Genomic DNA, 21,054 nt, shown 5'->3' on the forward strand with positions numbered 1-21,054 from the left:
ATTCACAGTAACTGGCAAACATTATGTTATGAGAATGGTGTCTGTGATTATTTTCCCTTCACTGTATAGTACTGAAGGGATTGTCCTGGCCTGAATTAGTTGGCTTACCTGTGAAACAGGTTGCACGCTTTGTGATACTACCCAGGACTCCAATGCTATATCTCACATTTTTTATTTCATTGTCCGCTTGGCTGCTTCAAGCATTTTGAGGGTAGAGTGATTGTGAGAATTTACTAACTGCTTTTCTAAAGTACTAGTTTGCTCTTTAAATTATACAATTGCCCACTCCCTCGTTTTAGCTTTACCTCTAAGAATGTACATTGCTCTTTCACCAATGACTGCTTTAAATGCTTCCAAAATGTTGGTGAGACAGGACCCAAAGTTGGTGTTGATTTCAAAGTATGCAGCTTTTGATCCCTCAGCCACCAAACATTTACCCCTGTGCCCCTGGGGACTGATCTGCATGGACGAAAAAACAATTCCACAGAGGAGTGGTTTGATAAACAGATTGCGAGGATTTGTACATGTATAAACCCCGATATATCTGTTGCTGGACAAATATCCCCCAAAATCTGGAACGCCATCGCAGTCTGTATCAGGACTATCTCGTCCTTCACAAAACTTAAAAAACACCTAGAAGTCCTTGTCCTCAACCGCTACCTCCCGAATGGATAGCCGCCATCTAAACGCAAATTCCTGCTAGTGGTCTCTCCCAGACACATTGCAGCCATTAGACTTACCTCCTCCCTGTTATGATTCAACCCCAAGACAACGTGAACTCTATGAGGTTATCTCAGGACTCACGGACTTCCTCAATGCTGCTCAGCACACTTGGACTTCCGAACCTATATGTAGAATACTGCTTTATTGTATCAACCCCAAGACAACGTACACTCTATAAGGTTATCTAAGGACTCGCGGACTACCTCAGTGCTGCTCAGCACACTTGGACTTCCGAACCTATATGTATAATACTGCTTTATTGTACGAATCTTGCTCAAAAACGGTTGTGAAGCGCTCTGATACCCTCAGGTCAGGCTAGCGCTATATAAAACTCCTAAATAAATAAATAAATATGTGGCTTATCCACAAATAATCTTCGCCATCTGTTGTTGAGCGTCAGTGCATGTAGGCACCTCCCTTGATAAGGCTACAGGTCTGTTTGAGGAGGGGTAACTACTGACATCTAGGGAAGCATCTATAACAGAGTTACAATCTCCTCTTATTTATTTATTTATTTTTTGAAAAACTTTATTCACAGCTGCAGTATCGTATATTTGTACATTACATTACACAGTGTCAACATATCAGCCGGTGTTTTCTATTTTCACCCCGTGCATGACCCCAACTTTTAATTTGTCAGCCTTGATACTAATAGGAGACATTAACACTAGTAATACACAATTCTGTCGCATATCAGCATCATAAGATGATACAAAGGTATCATCCAAACATCCCTTTGCCCTCCCACCTCCCCCCACCCTCTTGTGTACATGAACTTCCCATCTCCCGGCGGTAGATCAATTCTCTCATCTAAAGTGTGCTCGGACGCATCTGGCTGATGTAGGCGGTAATGTATGTTGCATCATGGGATAGTACAGGTAATAGTGCAAGGAATAACTGGGGCACACCCTCACTCACTATATTCCGTGTGACTCTTCCTGTCTAGGTCCCCGATCCGTCCCCCACACTCTGGGTTAGGTCCTCGCTCTCCAGTGTAATGAGCATAGCCTCCCACTCATGGGAAATTGGAAATTTCCGGAGGCCACATGTGTCCTCCCTCCTAAGTGTTATCCCCTCCGCCCTTCCCCATTTAAGTACTTCTGCCTGCCAAAGGTGTATCCCTGGGGATCTAGAGGACTTCCATCTCATTGTGATTGTCCTGAGTGCTAACAGCAGTGCTAGGTCCAGTAGCTTCAATTGGGCCTTCAGCGCTTTAGGTCTTCTGGGCAGACCCAACAGACAGTACAGCACCTCTTCCGGCACAGGCAGGTTCGTGACCGTCCGCAGTGTCCGGCACACCCCCAACCAATACTCCAGAAGTCGTGGGCATAACCATAACATATGTAGGAACCCGGCCAGTTCCTCTCCACAGCGCAGACCATTATGGGGAGAGTCCGGGAACATCTTATGGAGCCTCATAGGGGTCAGGTATGCCCTGTGTAAAACCATCGCTTGTATAAATCTGAACCGGACATTGCGAGATACCCGCCTGGGATGTTCTAGTATCGTGGCCCAGTCCTTTTCGGACAGCTCTTGGCCCGTGTCGTGCGCCCATGTCTGCAGAAGCGCGGTGAGTGAGACTGCTGCATGCTCCCTAACCCCCGTGTACAACCATCTCACTAGGTGTTCTCCCGGTCCCATGTAGTACAACAAGTGTACTAGTTCATGTTGTGGGGGTTGTAGGCGTTGGGGTGCCCATCTGTGTTGTATGTAGTGTGTGACAGCGGCATGCAACAGGTACAGTCTGGGGGGGCACCAGTGGCCTGTACAAAGGCCTCATGGGTAAGAAGGTGGTCATCTCCAAAAAAGTCCCCAACCCTTTCCACTCCCGCCTCACGCCATGGTCGAAGCACTCTGTCCGTAAGCCTGCCTTGTGGCGTCGGAACACCCAACAGGGAAATGTTAGCCGCATACGCCTCAGCCGAGGGCGTATATGCTAAGGCTTTCCGCCAACATCTCAGAGCTGTGCGCAGGAGCGAGTGGCACTCCGCAGGAATGCGGCTCTTCGGGAGTAGCAGGGCATGCAGTTCTCCCCGTCTCAGTCTGTCAGTCGTATAATATATTTCGTGCAGGTTCCGTCCTGCCGTCCAATAGGATAGCCATTGAAGTTGGCTAGCCTAGTAGTAGCCTCTAAAGTCAGGGGCACCCAGCCCACCGGCTCTGGTGCCCAACTGTAGCTTACGAAGTCCAATCCGTCGTCTCCCCGCCCCCCAGATCAGAGTGGTTAGGAGCGAATTGAGGGTGTCAAAGAGACTGTGGCAGAATTACTGGTAGATTAACAAAGAAGTAGAGCATGCGGGGTAGCATTACCATTTTAGAGATTGCGATTCTTCCCATGATCGAAAGTGGCAGCGTCGTCCAAAATCCCACCGAGGCGCGGAGACGTGATATAGCTTTTTTAATATTTCCCTCTATCTGGTCCTCTTGTTGACTATAGACCTGAATCCCCAGGTATTTAAATGTAGCAGGAGCCACCGGGATGAGGTGAGCCCCAAAAGGTATGGAGCCGGCATTCGGAGTGTCCCGGAAGTAGAAGCCAATGGACTTCTCGGGATTAATGGCCAGGCCCGAGATTGCGGAGAAGTTCTCAAAGATCTCGTATATGTCCGTGTGGTCAGTCTCCAGGTCGCGGAGGAACAACAATATATCGTCCGCGTAGATCGATATCAGATGTTGGACTCCACTGCTGGGTACAATCTCCTCTTATAACTGTCGTTCCAATTGGGGTGTCCAGGTGAAAATTAGTGATGTGCCAAAGTGCCCTTTAGTTGGTTAGTGAGGGCATAAACACTAATAAGGGTTGATTGGCGTCACTCCATTTGACCAGTTAACATTACATAGTAACCGAAGTTATCTGCACGAACTGCTGATACAGCTGGTGGAAGGATTTTTGAGGAAGAGTGGCCACCCTAGACCCCTGGGTGAAGCAAGAATGTAGCTGTTGTGGCCATTAAACTAAGCTTATTGTACACCTCTGTTTTATTATTGAGGCCATTTACTTTCCATGACCTAATACATTATTGCCTTGAACTTTTATGATGCAGCATGGTGGTTGGTGCCTATTCAGTGAGTGTGCCAGGATTATACATACCTGTGGCTGTAACAAACTTAAAAACTAAACTAATAATTCCCATTTGCTGCAGTTCGGTTCCAGACTTCTCAAAAGATCTTGTCAGCCAGATTGTATGACTGCCTAAGAGCTCTACGCATAAATACAATATAGGTATTATTTAATCCATATGCTGGGATGTTTGATTGATATTGCTGAGACTTGTAAGATTCCTCTTTCAGGGGTGAAAACCTTTGTCAGTTGCATTATGGAGAGGATCACAAGACAGCCAAACTTCAGTTCTAATGAATGGGAAAATGATCAGTGTTTTTTTTTCATTTTTTCTTTTTTCAACAGCATGGGCACAACGCCAGAGCGCCTCTTACTGTTGTACTATTTTTACATATTTTTAAAGCTACACATCTGTGTCTCAACAAAGAATAGGACACTCGCATCACATTTTAAAACTGGTCACTTGAAATTCGATTGCAGACCACTTGATGGTTTCTAGATTCAATCCATAGGAACCCTAGCTGCATGTTCTTGTTACTACTGAAAAGTTCGGCCTAAATATATTAGTGACAATCTGGTATTATTCTAAATATATGAAAGTAGGGTCAAATCTAAGACAATGGAGAGGGACGGAATTATGTAATTAGTAAATTTTATATCCATTACAGTTATTCCCTTGAGATGTAAAAAGATAATTGGAATCTTATTCTTTGCTGCACCTGAAAATGTCTTGTGTTGGAAAATAAGGTAAAAGAATACTGGTCTCTTTTCTTTAGGACTAACAATCTTCTTTGTCACCCTTGCAGAGCATGCGGTTGAAGTTAATAGCAAACAACACAACAGTGGAACGACGGTTCAGTTCTTGGATTGGTGGTTCAATTTTGGCTTCTCTGGTAATCTTTTTGTAATAGGCACTTTAAAAAATAAAAAGGTTTGCTAGAGGCATCTGGGTTAAACCGGGTAGTTGGTATAGATTTTTTGATTTTAAACTTTGTGCTTTAAAATGCAAATACAACCTTTTGGGATGGGTAGAAGTATTTAATACATTTATCGAAATCGTTGTTCCAGGAAGGTAGTTTGAATAAGATAATCATCGCAAAACAAATGTAAAAGTGGCATCGCTTCCTGCATAACCTTTAAGAATGCAGATCTCTAAAATGTGCAGCAGGAATGTTTATAAACGTATTTATAACTTGATTTTTACATAGCATTTAATAATACATGTCTTTTGAGTCTATGCTTTTAAATAGCACTTGTTACTAAAACTTAGTTTGTTACTCATAACGTTGGAAGGCTGTGTTACCTTGCTACGATTCAAGCCCTAATCTGCAGGTCATATCAGGTTACAGCTGCAAGCTCCAGCTATCTAACACTTCTTTTTGGCGATAATATATCTATTTATATGTTTCACATACTGACTCTCTTATAACCTAGTAGCTGCCTTAAAGTATACTAAATTAAGAAAGGCAGGAATTCTGCAGTGAATAAGATCAAGCCACAAAGCAATTTCCGCAACAAGCAAAAACACTGCTGGAATTATCCACCTCTCCAGCACAAGTCAACCCCTGCTTGATCTAAACCAATGATAATCAGAAGAAGTGTATCCAACCTTGGCGGGAGGGGATGTGTGTACAGTATTTAGCATCATTGTAGGTAAACTTAAAGCCCTTTTGTGTATGATTTTGTGCAGGATTGGGTATGACTGTGATGGTGGCAGTATCCATGGTGTGGTTTACATCACCCATATCTGTGTAATATGTCATCATTCATAAACCAGAAGAATTTCGGGCTGTTGGAATGTGAATGTTTGTAAAAATAAAAGCCAATCCTTCCAGAAAATCAGTTTAATTACTCTATGGTGTCTTACCTGTCACCACCATTTATCTCTTCCTTACTTATGGGTCTAGCCTTAGAGTTGAAGTTAACTGCTGTCATATCCAAGTAGGCTCCGGACTTAGGCCTTTCAACTTCTTTCCAGGTTTATAATTTAACATACAAATCCTGGAAAACTTCCACCTTATGGGCCACATATAGAGCTTGGCAGATGTACTGTCCACCGTATAAGTACCATTGACTATAATCAGGGCCACTGGAATTATGCAACAGGAGAGGGCCAAATTATGAAGCAGGGTTGTGTAAATTATGCGTCCAGGGTCTGGCAAAATATGCAGCATAATGCAGCTAATTTTGTAATAGTTTTACGTCATTGTTTCGTCATTTTTAGGTCTCGACTTTAATATTACGCAGGGATAAATAGACGAGAGTATAGTAGGCAAACCAAGCTCTGAAACCATTGCGGATTTTGTACAGTTCATGTGGTGCACTCGTGCGAAACGCGCGTCCACATCAAACCCTTCAGCCTCCCTCCCACAGGCATCTGAAGCTTCCCCAGCGTGCGCTCGGCGTCAGGCATTCACCCCAGCGCGCGCTCGGCCTCACTTCTCCTCCCCCCTAATTCACCCCAGCAGTTTCACTTTCATGGCTGCGAGGCCGTGCTCTCACTTCAAAGGAATGCGCCCCCCGCAATGCCGAGAGCATTTCCCGGCCGCTTTTACTTTCATTCCCCCAAGCCACATCTTGTTCCTCTCACACTCAATGGTGAACGTGCATGTTGCGTCTCTCTTGCCCCATCCTGATTTCCGCGTCATAAAGTAAGTGCCTTTAACTTGTATTTTTTATTTTGGATCCATTTCACTCCAGTCTCTTGCCCCCTCATTCACTATCCCTCCTACATTTCCCCATTCCACCCCATCTCTGCCCTCCCCGTCTCCCATCCAATCCTCTTTCTCACCCACCCGATTTTCTTCTCTTAAGCCCCGCCCATGTTTCTTTCGCCCCTCTCTCTCCTCCCTACCTCGCCACCCCGTTACTCCCCTGCCCTCTTTCTTTCTTTCTATCGGCATTTCCCCCAGTAGCTTTTTAGTGGCAAGCTGTTGTATCTTATGCCGCTTTTACTTTACCAATCCGCCAGGCTCCGGTTTTGGTTTGTGGTTTCTAAACGTTTAAAATGCTTTTGTTTTACCAGCAGCAGCTTTTGTCGCAAGTTCACTCATGCTACTGCTCTTGCCAAAACAACTAACAATAACATTACGGTTCGCAATACCTCGCCACCCCGTTACTCCCCCGCCCCTCTTTCTTTCTATCGGCATTTCCCTCAATAGCTTTTTAGTGGCAGGCTGTTATATCTTATGCCACTTTTACTTTGCCAATCCGCCAGGCTCCGGTTTCGGTTCGTAGTTCCTAAACGTTTAAAATGCTTTTGTTTTACCAGCAGCAGCTTTTGTCGCAAGTTCACTCATGCTACTGCTCTTGTTTTAGAATTGAAAATGTTGGGTTTACTTTTTGTGAGATTCATGGAGTGGTGGTAAATGTAAGAACTTTTGGCCAGGCTATATGACTCTTGACTTGTATGGCAAAGAAGTGATCTTTGGACAAGACTTCTAGGTTGTCACATATTTCCAGGAAGCTTCTAGAGGAGGCAACAGACTTATTCTCCAACGAGACTTTGAAGTCCTAAGTTACTAGGAGGAGGTTGTGGTGAAGGGCAGGCATCTGAAGCTTCCCCCAGCGTGCGCTCGGCCTCAGGCATTCAAGCGTGAAGCTTCCCCAGCGCGCGCTCTGCCTCACTTCTCCTTCCCCATAATTCACCCCTGCTGTTGCTTCCCGGACGCTTTTACTTTCATTATTCCCTTGTTTTTGGCACCACACAAATCTCAATATTCAATGACCTGTTGATTATTATTGTTTGTTCCCGTTACAACCGAACTATATTTACATTTTGCCATTAGGTATATAAAACCACAAACATCTTAAAAACTTAAAGGCAAGCAGGACTAGTGTTGTATAGACTAACGTTGGTTGCTGCCCACGGCCATATTTCACTTTAGCTCTAGCTCATTATGCCGAGAGCTTCACTTCAGGTATATAAAACCACAAACATCTTAAAAACTTAAAGGCAAGCAGGACTAGTGTTGTATTGACTAACGTTCTAGCAGTTTATTTTAAGGCCCATATGTCAACTCGTACATCAAGTGTATATCGTGTTGTGTGACTACTGGCATTCTGGGACCCCCTCCGTTATATGACTCACTAATGTGGTCTGATCTGTCGGAGGCTCCCTCTGTTGGCTGAAATGACACTTCACCACCACTCAGCATCACTCAGCACCACCACTCAGCATCACTCAGCACCACCACTCAGCATCACTCAGCACCACCACTCAGCATCACTCAGCACCACCACTCAGCATCACTCAGCACCACCACAGCATCACTCAGCACCACCACAGCATCACTCAGCACCACCACAGCATCACTCAGCACCACCACAGCATCACTCAGCACCACCACAGCACCACCACAGCACCACCACAGCATCACTCTGGAACACTACAGCATCACTCGGGGCCTCCACGGATTCACTCGGGGCCTCCACGGATTCACTCTGGGCCTCCACGGATTCACTCGGGGCCTCCACGGATTCACTCGGGGCCTCCACGGATTCACTCGGGGCCTCCACGGATTCACTCGGGGCCTCCACGGATTCACTCGGGGCCTCCACGGATTCACTCGGGGCCTCCACGGATTCACTCGGGGCCTCCACGGATTCACTCGGGGCCTCCACGGATTCACTCGGGGCCTCCACGGATTCACTCGGGGCCTCCACGGATTCACTCTGGGCCTCCTCGGCATCACTCTGGGCCTCCTCGGCATCACTCTGGGCCTCCTCGGCATCACTCTGGGCCTCCTCGGCATCACTCTGGGCCTCCTCGGCATCACTCTGGGCCTCCTCGGCATCACTCTGGGCCTCCTCGGCATCACTCGGGGCCTCCTCGGCATCACTCTGGGCCTCCTCGGCATCACGCGGGGCCTCCAGGGCATCACGCGGGGCCTCCAGGGCATCACGCGGGGCCTCCAGGGCATCACGCGGGGCCTCCAGGGCATCACGCGGGGCCTCCAGGGCATCACTCTGGGCATCACTCCGGGCCTCCAGGGCATCACGCGGGGCCTCCAGGCATCACTCTGGGCATCACTCCGGGCCTCCAGGGCATCACTAAACGCCACAGCATCACTCGGGGCCTCCACGGCATCACTAAACACCACAGCATCACTCGAGGCCTCCGCGGCATCACTGAACGCCACAGCATCACTCGTCGCCATCACAGCATCAATCTGTGCAACCATTCAACAACAACTGGTTCAAATATGTTCTCTCAATGTTTCAAGCTTTATTACAAATGTCACAAAAAGATGTTAATATTTCACTTCTGTTCTTGGATTTTTGTCACAATAAAATACTGAACATAATCTTCACAAGTTATTTACAAAAGTTTAAGCTATTGCCATTATAAATTACGATCACTTTTATTTAGGTATTAGTTATTTAAAAAAATTAAAAGCCATTGTTATTTGTAATATCGATACATCTAAGTCACGTAAATACAAAACATGTTGCATTACAAATGCTATAGGTGTCACATTTGTGAAAGTTATAACTATTGGCATTGTAAATGACAAAGCTATTAATTTAGCTATTTTCAAAACCAACACATAAATTAAAAAATTGTCATTTACAAGACCAATAGCTCAAACTTTCCTAATGCGAGACCTATTGCATTGCAAATGCTTGTTAAATATGGTAACATTGTAGGGGCATTTGTTGCACCTCATTAGTACCGATTTAACATCCAAATGTAGCAATTTGCAAAGCTGGACTTGTCACCTTTCTGTTGCTAAGGACCTTCCACTGTGCAACAACACTTCGCTGCATTTTTAGTTACTTTTGAACCATTTGAACCAGAAGATTTTTTTTTTAATAAACAGATTATGCGGCAGGTGATGGATTATGCGCCAAATCTATAAATATGCTAAAATCGCTGCGTCTGTACAACCGCAAAATTCCAGTGGCCCTCACTATAATGACTTGTAATACAGCTGCCACGACATATGCTGTGTTTGTGATTGAGTACTGTCTGGCAAACTCCAAATAATGCTGTCTTTTTCCTCGGCATAGTTTCCTTTCTTTAAGCACATTCCCATGCACTTATAAGGGTTTAAGTTGTGCCTTCGTTTTTAAGGGTAAACAGTTTCATGATGTTCCTTCCCCCTTTAATGATTTTTTTTGTTAGGTCGAGCCTAGCGCATGCGCTGCTCTAGGAAAACGACCTCTTGGAATCACTCTGGACTCCGCCCACAGCATAAGGCTTGCGGTTACGAGCGCTCCACTTGCGGGACGTTGCAGCTGCGTGTTTGCCGCGCTTATTCCTTCCTCTCGCACACCAGCCGCTGGTTATGAGCGCTCCACTCACGGGACGCTGCAGCTGCACGTTTGCCCCGCTTATTCCTTCCGCTCTAACCGCAGCCGCCATCTGTTTTTAATTACTGCGTTCGCTGCGCTTGTTTGTTGAGCAGCTGAGGTTTAACTCTACACGCATATTTATTGAGTGGTTTCAGGTCCGGGGTATTTTGCCTGCAAATCAGCCCTGCAGCTGACTAAGGGGTCCTTGAATAGCTGTTGTTTGGATGAGCAAATGGAGCAGTCGAGGAACTACCGTACAAATGCTTTGGGGGGTTCTGGTGGATGCATTTTTAGGTTAAGCAAAGGGGTCTGAATTGGACCTATCAACGGACTGGAATGCCTGGCAGGAAGGGACCTCCGGGCCACGGAAATTGAATCACGCTGCATATTTCCAATCAAAAATCTGGTTTACATTCCTACTGACCAGGTAAATATTTATGTGAAGGGATCCCATTTAAACTTTCGAAAATAAAGTATACTGCAGTAGCCGCTCAGGGAGCGTGACACTGAGTTGCTTTTCTAGCATGTGTGTTTTGGTGGGCTCTTGCTCGCCAGCGTGATGACGCTGTGTCCTGTGCTGCTACACGCTGGTGTTTGTTATTTATTCCTGCGACATGCCTCTCCTGTGTCTGGCCGGATGGGCTGCCCTAATCCACGTGCAGCTACTGCATATTTTATCTCCTGAAAAACGTTAAAACCAACACGGTCTCTCAGCCAGAGAGTCTGCGGAGGACGCAGCCAGGCATTTATTTTTAGGCTCTTTTAGCTGCCATCTAAGTGCCTAACACTTGGGTTTACAGCAGATTATATTACATTTTAGGCCGGTTTTGCTTCAATGAAAGTAAACGAAAGAATCAGCTGCTGTGGAAATGTAATCTGGCACCAACAAGCACAAGGTGCCATGCCTGACTCCTTTCTTTTTTTCGTCTCTCCGGAGGGTCTTAACCTGCAGGTGACTATTTTCAAATTAGGTACCTGACAAGCTGCTGTCTGCAGGGCTGGAGAGTGGGCTGCATTGTCCTAATCTCGCTGCTGCTTTCCCTCAACACCGTTTGTTCAGAGCGACGGGTTTTAGGTTGTGAATTCTTACAGTAAGTTAGCTGCGCATAATTTCTTCTTTCTGAGCGGCATGTTGACGGGCTTCCTTTCACAGCAATTAGCGTCACTTCCGTTTAAGCTGGAGGAACCCGCGAGGACGTCACTTTCTGAAATGCACATCTATTTCTAAAGCCTCGGGTTGAATGTGACTTTAGTAGCCGTAGAAGTGACCAATCGGCATAAGCTGCCCACTTTTGAATTGGGGGGCACGGCATAGCCAATAGGTCTTGCCCGTGGGACCTTATAAGTATTTAGTTATGCAGTACAATATCCTTGGTGCAACAACATCATCTGTTGCATGGCTAAACACTTATAAGGTCCCAAAGGCGAGACCTATTGGTTATGCCAATGCTTGTTTGATCTTGAGGAAGGCAATTTCACCCCATTAGAGAGATCTGTGTTTGGGTATACTCATCCCTGTTAGTGTTCGGGAAAAACTCATGATTCATTACTTTTTTTGCTGTGCCTTGTTATTTACATATTTCTTTCCTACTCCGAGTTCCTGGTCCTCTTAAAGGTTGCTGCATGTGGTACACCTTGACTGTAAAGAATGCATTAAATGCTTTCCAAACAGCATCCAGAGGCATGTCTCTAATGCTATTGTATAAAAAGAACTATCTAATGCTCTCAGATATTTCATTTTTACCACACAGTCATTAGGCATACAGGAACACAGAGTCCATATTCTGGACCTTTACTCCTTATTTGATAGGATTACATCGGTATGTTCGGCAAATGATCTAAGAAAGAGTTTCTTTCTGTAAGCTGTCGTATCATCGGAGTCATGCTCCTACATAAAAAAAGGAAATTGTTTATTGTGCACGAAGCATGTAAGTAGAAAAGCTTAGTCCTTCACTATTGGATGGAGCCCCTTCCACCTGCCACAGAGGCTCAATATATTCAAATCCTAGATGGTCTTGATTGTTGCAACAATTGCTCTATATCTGTTGTTCATATTTAGGCCTCCTGCTATGAATAGTTCCTGTTTGGTGAACTCTGCCTACCTTAGTGTTAAAGACTTTGTGGAAGTAATTCTGATGATTATAGGGACGAAAGGTGTAAACAGTGGTCAGCATAGCACCCCCTGAATTCCCTCTGAGAACAAACCTGCCCTCCATATCAACTATCAGGCAATGGGGAGTGAACTGGAACCCCTCCCTACTAAAGTCAACACCCTCTGTAATACTCCACCAGAGTAAAGAAAAATTGGCATAGCCAGTAGGTCTCGCCTATCTAATGTGAGTGCAGAACTGTTGACTTTCCCGATGTTTGCATTGTCTAAATAAGAAAAAAGCCTTTCAAAATACTGGAGGATATGCAAACACATATTTTATGGTATTTCAAAACTCAATATTTTCTGTTCATACAAATATTAATAAAATTGATTATCCCCCCAAAAAATTCAATGTTTTCTATCTTCATGAGTGGCACGGGTCTTGTTTTTCAAATAATTTTCACTCCTAAAACTCTGAACAGAAATTAAAAAGAATAAGCTAGTGCCAGAAAGTAAATGGACAATCTTGCCAAGTTAATTTACTTTACAAAAATTCAGCCATTTGGTCTTCTGCAGTAGCCCAGGGAGCAGATTTGTGGGCTTCCAGGAGAAGGGTACTACCAAGTACACCTTCTGCCTGATATGTGCACTTAGTGCAGTCGTAACCCTTTCCCCACTGTCATAATCATGCGTGTGTGCCAAAGCTTGTGCTTTTATGCACTTTGTGAAACGTAGGGGATAAAGCAAAAGCAACCCTTAAATTCTACTCTTCACCCAGAGCCGAAGAAATCTATCCCTGTTGCTGTGCTTAGCTGTAGATGGCTAGAAAGCACATGCACTCTCCTGGAGTACTGAATGAAAACAAACGTTCCCTAAATATGAGCAGTAGAAGGATACAAGTCAGCCAATCAAAATCGTAAAGAGGCAGTGCTGCAGAGGAGAGACAAACACAAGAAGAGAAAGGCATGCTATCACGTAAGAAGCATAAAAATGAAAGACAAAGCCAACCAATAGCAAGCTGCTGGTAGGCTCTAAGCCCACAGCAAGTTCACAATCTGTCTTTCTCAATCGAAAGACTTGTAAGAAATCGCTCAACTTAATTTTGTAACGATTTCCCTAGAGAAAGTGCCTCACCTGAATATTTGTGATGTCTGTGCTTTGGTTTTTAAAGTACCTGTGCACTCATTTCCCTTTGCTTAAACACCTTGTTTTAAGTGATTAACCATTGTATAGTTTCCTGTGTACTTCAGTATATGTCTGTTTGTCATTTGTTTGTGCTTCAGTCCATTTCCCATAACCTCTTCAAAGAATGCTGTAGGAAGCGTACTCTTTGTATAGTGGACCAAAAGAGGTACACTATGTAAAGAGTCCGGGGGGGGGCTCGACCCTTGAGATGCTCGGGCATGGAGGGACACCTTTGGTCCACTTCTCGGGCTCTAGAGCGCAGGTGCAGTGGTGTCTTTTGGTGCCTGGTTCAGTGCTGGTGTCAGGGGGCCTGCATAAAGACGACTGGAAGTCCAGCCTTGGCACACCTAAGGGTGGGCTTAGCCTTTGAGGTTCTCATGACCCCATTGACGCAGTCACCTTCCTCGGACTCTAGAGCGCAGGTGCAGGGGTGCTTTGAGGTGTTGGGTGGCCGTGGTCAGAGGGTCTCTTTGTCTTGTTTTCTGCTGCAGAGGGAAAATCAGGACAGTTGGACCGCTCACAATGTGGGTCTCATTGTCCCTGAAGTCCCTCGTGCAGGTCGGTTTTCCACAGCGTTGGTGTCCGGCCTGGATACATCAAGCCTTGGCTGCTGCAATGTGTCCAGTACCCCAGGTTTTGGTGCTGTGTACCTCCGGTCGGTCCTGGCGTCCCCACACTTGGAGGGAGGATGGATCCGACCTGTTCAAACACTGAAACCTCCACCCGGGTGGCTCCTGCATTTGATTGTCCCGGTGAGCAGCAGGTTGTTGAAGCGGGTATTGCGTCTTTGGTGCTTTCAGCTTGTCGGGGAATAGATTCTCTACTTCAAGGGAGTTTCTTTGGCAATTTACGAAGCACTGGCAGCCCTCCAGCTTTCTTGGTGTCTGTGCAGCGTCAAGATGAGTTGGTTGCTCCACGAGGGTCGGGTGCAGCAGGCAGGCAGATAGGGTTGTCGCCTAGTCAGTCGTACTTCTCTGTTCTCGGGTCGGCAGTCTTTTTAGTCCACTTATACTTGGGTCTGTCAAAATCTTAAGTCATGGTGTCAGGGGAGCCCCTAAATGCTCAATTTAGGGGCATTAAGGGGGCTGAGGGGTAGTATCCAATGGACTACTTATCCCTGGGGTCACTACAACCCCACAGATGACAACTTCCATTGGGAAGTGGGCAGCACCCTGTCCCAGTATTTCTAATTCCACCACACACAAGATGGTGCCATTTCTAGATTCTTGTTCACTTCAGGCTGTTCACCCTAGAGGTGTCCAGCCTGGTAGTGCAAGACGCCTCCTGCATTGCTAATTTTCCTGTCTGTCCTGACGGCAGATGGCCCAGGCAGGGGGTGGCATCTCCTTTGTCTGGGAAAGCCTTGGGTCCCATGTCAAAGGTGACAGGCCTTTGAAGCCTCCTACCTTGATATGCTGATGTGCCAGCCTTCTTGAGGGGGGGAGGGGGAGGTAATAACACTTCACCCCAGAGCAGGCATTGTTTCTGTCTTCTGAGCGCAGGGCTCTCTTCCCCTAGGGGGTCAAGCTTGTCTGCAGTAGCAGGCTGGACTGCACCAATCAGCCAGCACACTAAAAGGCTAGTAGGGTTCAGGGGGTACTTCTAAGGTGCCCTCTGTTGCATCTATTAATAAATACATCACTGGAATCAGTGTGGGTTCATTAATATGAGGTGTTTGATACCAAATACCATATGTTTCAGTGAAGCCATTATGTAGCTGGGGATCTTGTTTTGGCCAGTGCCCAGTACATACTTTTTAGATAGCTTTCCGGCTCACTTTCAATATCTAGTAATAGTACTAGATATCACAGGGACAGACGTGCTCATGCAGATATGTCCTCATAAAATAGAATGCACCCTGCCTTATGCCTCGAAGGCTGCTGTTGGAGTTACTTACATATATATTAGATGCAGTGTCTTTGGCATGACACACAGGGGTGTGTCATGTCGTGTTTTCACTCATGGTTTGCACCATGTCACGCAGCTTGCGATGGCAGTCTGTGAAATTTGTATACAGGTCTCTACATGATGCAACCCACAGGGAGGACCCTCTTTAGCATCCATGCCCTAGGTTCCTGGGATACCATTTACTAACTTGTCGAACAGTTGCTCAGTTACCTTGTTTTGGGAAAGAACTCCGGCACTGGGAACCTGGTTAGCAGGAACCCAGTGCACTTCAGTCAAAGTTGCATCAAATACCAGACAAAAATGGGGGTGTCCATGTCAAACAGGGGCACTTTCATATAGATTGCATGGAGACTAAAGATGTTATTATGCAACATGTCCACTTAGAAGTGCTCCATCATTGTTTTTTTTTGTTTGTTTTTTTACCTTCCTGAATGTTTCAATAGTGTTACTGAATGGACCGTAGTAGTTCTTTTTAGGTTGAGCCTGAGCCAGCGCACATGCTCTGCGCGGCTCCATGTAAGGGCTTCAGAAATCTGACCACACACTTGTGCATGTGTTTTTGTTTTGGTCACAGGCTATTGGCCTTTGCGTGCGACTTTCTAAGAAAGACAGCACGCAATTGGGCAAAGGCGGGTGCATGCCCCGCCTTGCTCCGCCCACGACCTAGTGCTTGCGGTTACCCGCACGGGCGCCATCTGTTTTGAATTATCGTGCCCAGACGCGCGCGCGATAATTCAAAGCAGATGGCTCGCTATGGCGCACCACTCGCATGCTTGTTTTAAAGATACAGTGAACTTGCATCCATTATTTTTGAAAGTATTAGGAATTCCCATAGTTTTTTCTTTTCTCTGACTCGTTACCAGGCAATATGTAGTACTGAATATGTTGATCTTGGAAAGACGGAAACATTTATTGTCCTTGCCTGAACAGCTTAATACACCAACTTGTTTCATCAGCTGTGTTACATATATAATAATGCACCCAAAAAAGAACACATTCCAAACTTTAATCGAGAGACAAGCACACAAAAAAAACCTCACGACCCCCACCTGGTTTTCTTATTTTGTATTGCAAGGGTGCTATTTGTGGTCAATGAAGTGTTGTTTCTGCGAGGTTAGATTAGCCCCGGTCTCTCCAGTTGCGTTTCCGGGTCACGGTGGTTTGACTGGGCCCGGGGGACTCTGGGATTGCTTTGGAAAACATGATGACTCAGTATGTGCTGCTAATGAGGGGTGTATTTTGCAGTTTGCCCTGTCTTGGAGCTTACCCTTATTTTTTTGCAGTTACTCCCACTTAATCCCCCTGTTTGTGCGCACATTTCTTTGCCTCTTTTCTGTGCCCGAACTCACTGATTTTACTCCCGCCCCCTGGTGGCATTAAAATCAAAAATATGTGCGCTGAGCAGGAGCAAGTCCTGAGACACTGCATTGCACAGAGCGGGGAAGGTCCACAAATTATAGCGGCAAGTAACAAGTCTAGTCGTTCCTTTCCTGCCCCTCCTTCCCTGTGCATCCATGTATTCGTGTATCTTTAAGAATTGTACACTGTGTGTAGCCCCAAAGCACAGTGTCTTTCTTTTCTACTTATTCCTTATTGTCCTCCTGCCTGTGTCTCCTACTACGCGATCCAAGTTTTCTGTCTCAGGATTACCAAATGTCTCCATATGGACAAAACCATTATATCCAGGCCTGTGCGTAACCTTTACGATTCCAATTTATCATGGTTCATAATTCCAATTGTCATAGCTGCCAAGTGGACCCATGTCATGTGATGTGTTCAGGTAGGTCTAACTCTCTTAACAAAAGGGTGCATTGTGGGACTTGTAGTTTTGTTCCTACAATTGTAACTGTAGTCCTCGTAAGTGATAAGTAAGTTAAAAAAAATAATTATACAATGATTTTCGTTACCCCGTAAGTTAAAGCCAAAAACCATGTGCAGACATTCCCATGTTCCTGAAAACTAAGAGGCAAGACAAATGGCAGACATGCTACACTAATACTAATGATATAATTTCTTGCAGTTTGTCCCTCAATTCTTTAGTAGACTCCCAGTGTGCTGCAGCACCCCACCCCATTTTGCTGTGCTTGCTAATGCAGAGTACCCCTACACGTACTTGATCTGGACTCAGTTGAAGTAGACCCACCCTGAACCAGCTCCTCCGTCTGCTCAGTGTTGACTTTACCCTCGTAATGCGCTCATCATGTGCTGTGGGCTTTGCCTTACTTGAGTAGAAGTAAAATGCTAACCACTGACTGGTCTTTGGGTTGCATTCAACTTAACTTTGATTAGAATGTGTTTCATGGGGTGGTGTCATTTGTTTTTTAGAGAAGGAAGATGATATCTGAATAAGTGTACTTTAAAGTTTGGAGAATTTTCAGTAGATGCCAGTCATATGTGAGCAGATTGGTCTGTGCACATCTTAAAATGGACTGGGACGTTGTTTATGTGTACGGCGCCTCATAGATTACCGAGTCATGGCTGTGTACTGTGCATGAGTCGTACACTGCTGCATACGTGCTTGACGGTTACACTATTGTGTGGATAAATAAAAATGCAACTCTGGTTGCACTAATAAATACCATAGCAAAGTTTTCAGAAAAACATACCATAATGTCCCTTCCACACGCTCTGAACTTTGCAAATATTTAAACTAAGAATGAGCAGATTTTAAACTATTTTAGCTTGGTTCTCAACAGTTGGGTGGCCACTCGTATAGTATGTCAGACTTTTCTATCATCCAGGTGCCCTTGTTTCGAGTGTGTTCTTTCGGGTCATGTCTGTACTTTGGCAAACTTGATTTATTGGTTTTAACAGCATTAACTAATCCCTGTAACTGAGCAAGTAGAGCCACCACCATTGCAGGGTTTAAGTTTCGCAAGATGATGGATCTGATATGTTGCAGCATGACTAATTCTCAGGTTTCCCTATTTTCTGTGTATGTCGGTGCGTAATGGAAATTTGTGGCTGCATATAAAACCAAAACTCCATTTTCTTTTATGCGAAATACTAATATCATCTGTAACACCAGTCAGGATAGTGATTGTGTGATGTCCATGGTTGAGCACTGCATATGTCACAATTGCCACATAAATTTGATCAGAATCCATAGGCTCTGTCAGCATGCTGCAGACTTGTGTACAGCACAGCGTAAAGACATAGGCAAAGTCAATATCTCTAGCTAAACACTTATAAGGTCCCAAAGGCAAGACCTATTGGCTATGCCAATGCTTGTTTGGTATTCCTAATGTATGTTTTGTTGAAGAGCAGATCATTCTATAGATGACATGCTTTAGTTAATGAAGTCGTAGTTTAATGCAAGTCTTTAAATTGTTTTGTTGAATCCCAGTTTGCAAAGGTTATAATTGGGGCAAGTGAAAAATCAGTTGTTTGTAGCCTTGTCTCTACATTCATATAACTAAATAAAATAATTAACTGGGATGCCTTTAGATCCTCCAATTCGACCTCATAAAAAATGAAATTATATATATGTATAACTCACAGAGGCAGTAAATGAGACATCACTCTAGAATAAATCAGAGACCAATTTCGAAACAACCCTTATTTGTATATACATTTTCATACCAAGAACTTCGTTATCAAATAAGTACTTTTCACAGTTTACTTATATGCGTCTTTACGCAGCAATGCTTCTCTACGGGGGCAAAAGGCATATGTTGCATACAGTAATTTACGGTTTGGTCTTGGGACTTAGTCGTAGGGAGCCAAGGTCCAAAGTTTAACCAGCAGATAGTAGTTGCCTGCCCTGGGGCGTCCATGGTGCAGAGGTGTGAGTCGGGTTGTTAGCTTTCCGCACTAGGCCAGTGGAAAGAAGGGGGCCACATAGAAACAGGCTGCAGAGGGGGACTTGGGGCCAAGACTAGGAGCTCCTAAAGGGGGGGGGGGCGGGTGCTTGAGGAACACAGGTCCTGGGAACAAGAGGTTCTCTTCCAGGGGATACTCATCAATAGTCATAAGTACTGACTAGTCCCGCCCACGTGCGTGGACCCTGGAGCAATAGTCAATAATATGCATATATCTACGTGTGTGTGTGTGTGTGTGTGTGTGTATAATATATATATGCTCAAAACTGCCATATTGCATTGTAAATCTTTTACATTTGAAAAAATAAAGACATAGAAGTCATAATATACTTATGATATATGAAGAAAACTGCCCTGAGTTTGCTTTGAAACACACAACCTTTATTTTCAAAGGTAACAAGGCAAGATCATAGAGGCAAATTACCCTAGAAAGGCTGCATAGAAAACCATTGGAAAATTAGCGCCGTGCCTTTAAGACCTCTAGGAACCCCCAGGCTCCCATCATGCACCACAGGGGACAGTTAGGTCAGTTCTTTTTTCCGGTTCCTTCTATGAGGATCCTGGAGCATTGAGCTCGCCAGTTAGTGATTTTTAATCACTTTTTTAGCTTCTCTTCCAGGGGATCCTCATCAAAGTCATAAGCACTTGAATATTCCCGCCCATGTGCTGGACCCTGGAAAACATATATCATATATATGTAGCTCTACATATATGTATATATACATATATAAACTCATACAATGCAGCCCTCTCTGGAAAAGCTGAACAATGCTGCAATAGAAGTCTTTGCACATAAATCATTCCAATAAAGCAGGGAGAAATAAAAACTTTGAAAACTGCTTTATTATACAGTAGGAAAGGTAACCCTGCAAGGAAAGTGAAAGCATTGTCAGCACATAGGCTGCATTGTAGAAGAAACCATAGAGTAGAAAGCTGAAAAGCTAACTCACATAAACAATAACAGAAAACTGGCACCATGCCTTTAAGGCAGCCATGACCCCTAGCTCCCATCATGCCTCAGGGATGACAGTTAGGTCAGTTGTTCTTTCCGGCTCCTTCTGACAGGACTCTGGTCTCTACAGCTCTGCTTTTTTCTGATTTTTGTCAGAAATTACTGTCAACCTTTTTTGAAGGGTTTGGGCATTGAATTTCACTCAGAAATGCCTTCCCTTTTCGATCCTTGCCCCTCCTGTGGCAAAAAGAAGGCAAAAACAGACTCTCACTCAGTCTGAATTTTATGTTTGCCTTCTGATCATGATCCTCACACCTGTCAACATTGCCAGCTCCTGTCCAAAAGAACTTTGAAGGACAGAGAGAGGATTAGCCTCTATGGGCTGGCGGAGTGAAGATCTTCATCCAGAGGCAGGTCACCGCTGAAGGAGAGAGCATCCACAAGTAAGATTCCTGTGTGCTCTCCATCGGCGTCGGGCTTGGCACCTTGAATCCCTTCTTCAGCGTCGAAAACGTCATCGAAAAGACCATCGACGGCGGGCTCGCCATCGAGAGATCGGTCGTCGTCGAGGATCACAGGTACATCGATACCTCTGCCGTCGTCAACCAGGCGGCGATCAGCGTTGAAGCAACGATCTCCATTGGTGCGGGCTCGCACAATGTTGAGAGATAGGTCTCCGTCATCGCGGCGGCCGACGTTGGGACATGCTCCGTCGACGCAGAGTCACTAGCAGTCGACGTCGAAGCATAGATCTCAGTCGACTTCAACTAGGCGATTGTCTACGTCGAGACAAGCTCCGCCGTCGCAGGTTCAACAGAGAGCGGCGTTGAAGCATACCGCTCTGTTGACGTCATCCAAGCAGCGTTTGAGGTCTAGATCCCCTCCGGTGTCACATTCGATGTCGAGACCAAGAAGATCGGCGTCGAGGGATCGTTCAACGTCTAGGAGGATTTCTCCGTCGAACCGGTCAGCGAGTAGATCGCAGGCACGCTCTCCCTCAAGAACAAGATCTAGA

The 21,054-nt window shown here is 45.3% G+C and overlaps 1 protein-coding gene across 1 annotated transcript in view; it reads left to right on the forward strand.

Annotated features, from left to right (window-relative positions):
• The window catches only part of ACTL6A (actin like 6A), a 126,440-nt gene that overhangs the window by 78,220 nt on the left and 27,166 nt on the right, over positions 1–21,054 (forward strand). Inside the window, exon 13 of the mRNA XM_078665363.1 lies at positions 4,591–4,677. Coding sequence (XP_078521489.1) covers positions 4,591–4,677 — 87 coding nt within the window. The remainder of the gene's footprint in view (positions 1–4,590; positions 4,678–21,054) is intronic.

Source organism: Lissotriton helveticus, chromosome 11 (assembly GCF_964261635.1).
Source record: "Lissotriton helveticus chromosome 11, aLisHel1.1, whole genome shotgun sequence".
Classification (NCBI taxonomy): Eukaryota; Metazoa; Chordata; class Amphibia; order Caudata; family Salamandridae; genus Lissotriton; species Lissotriton helveticus.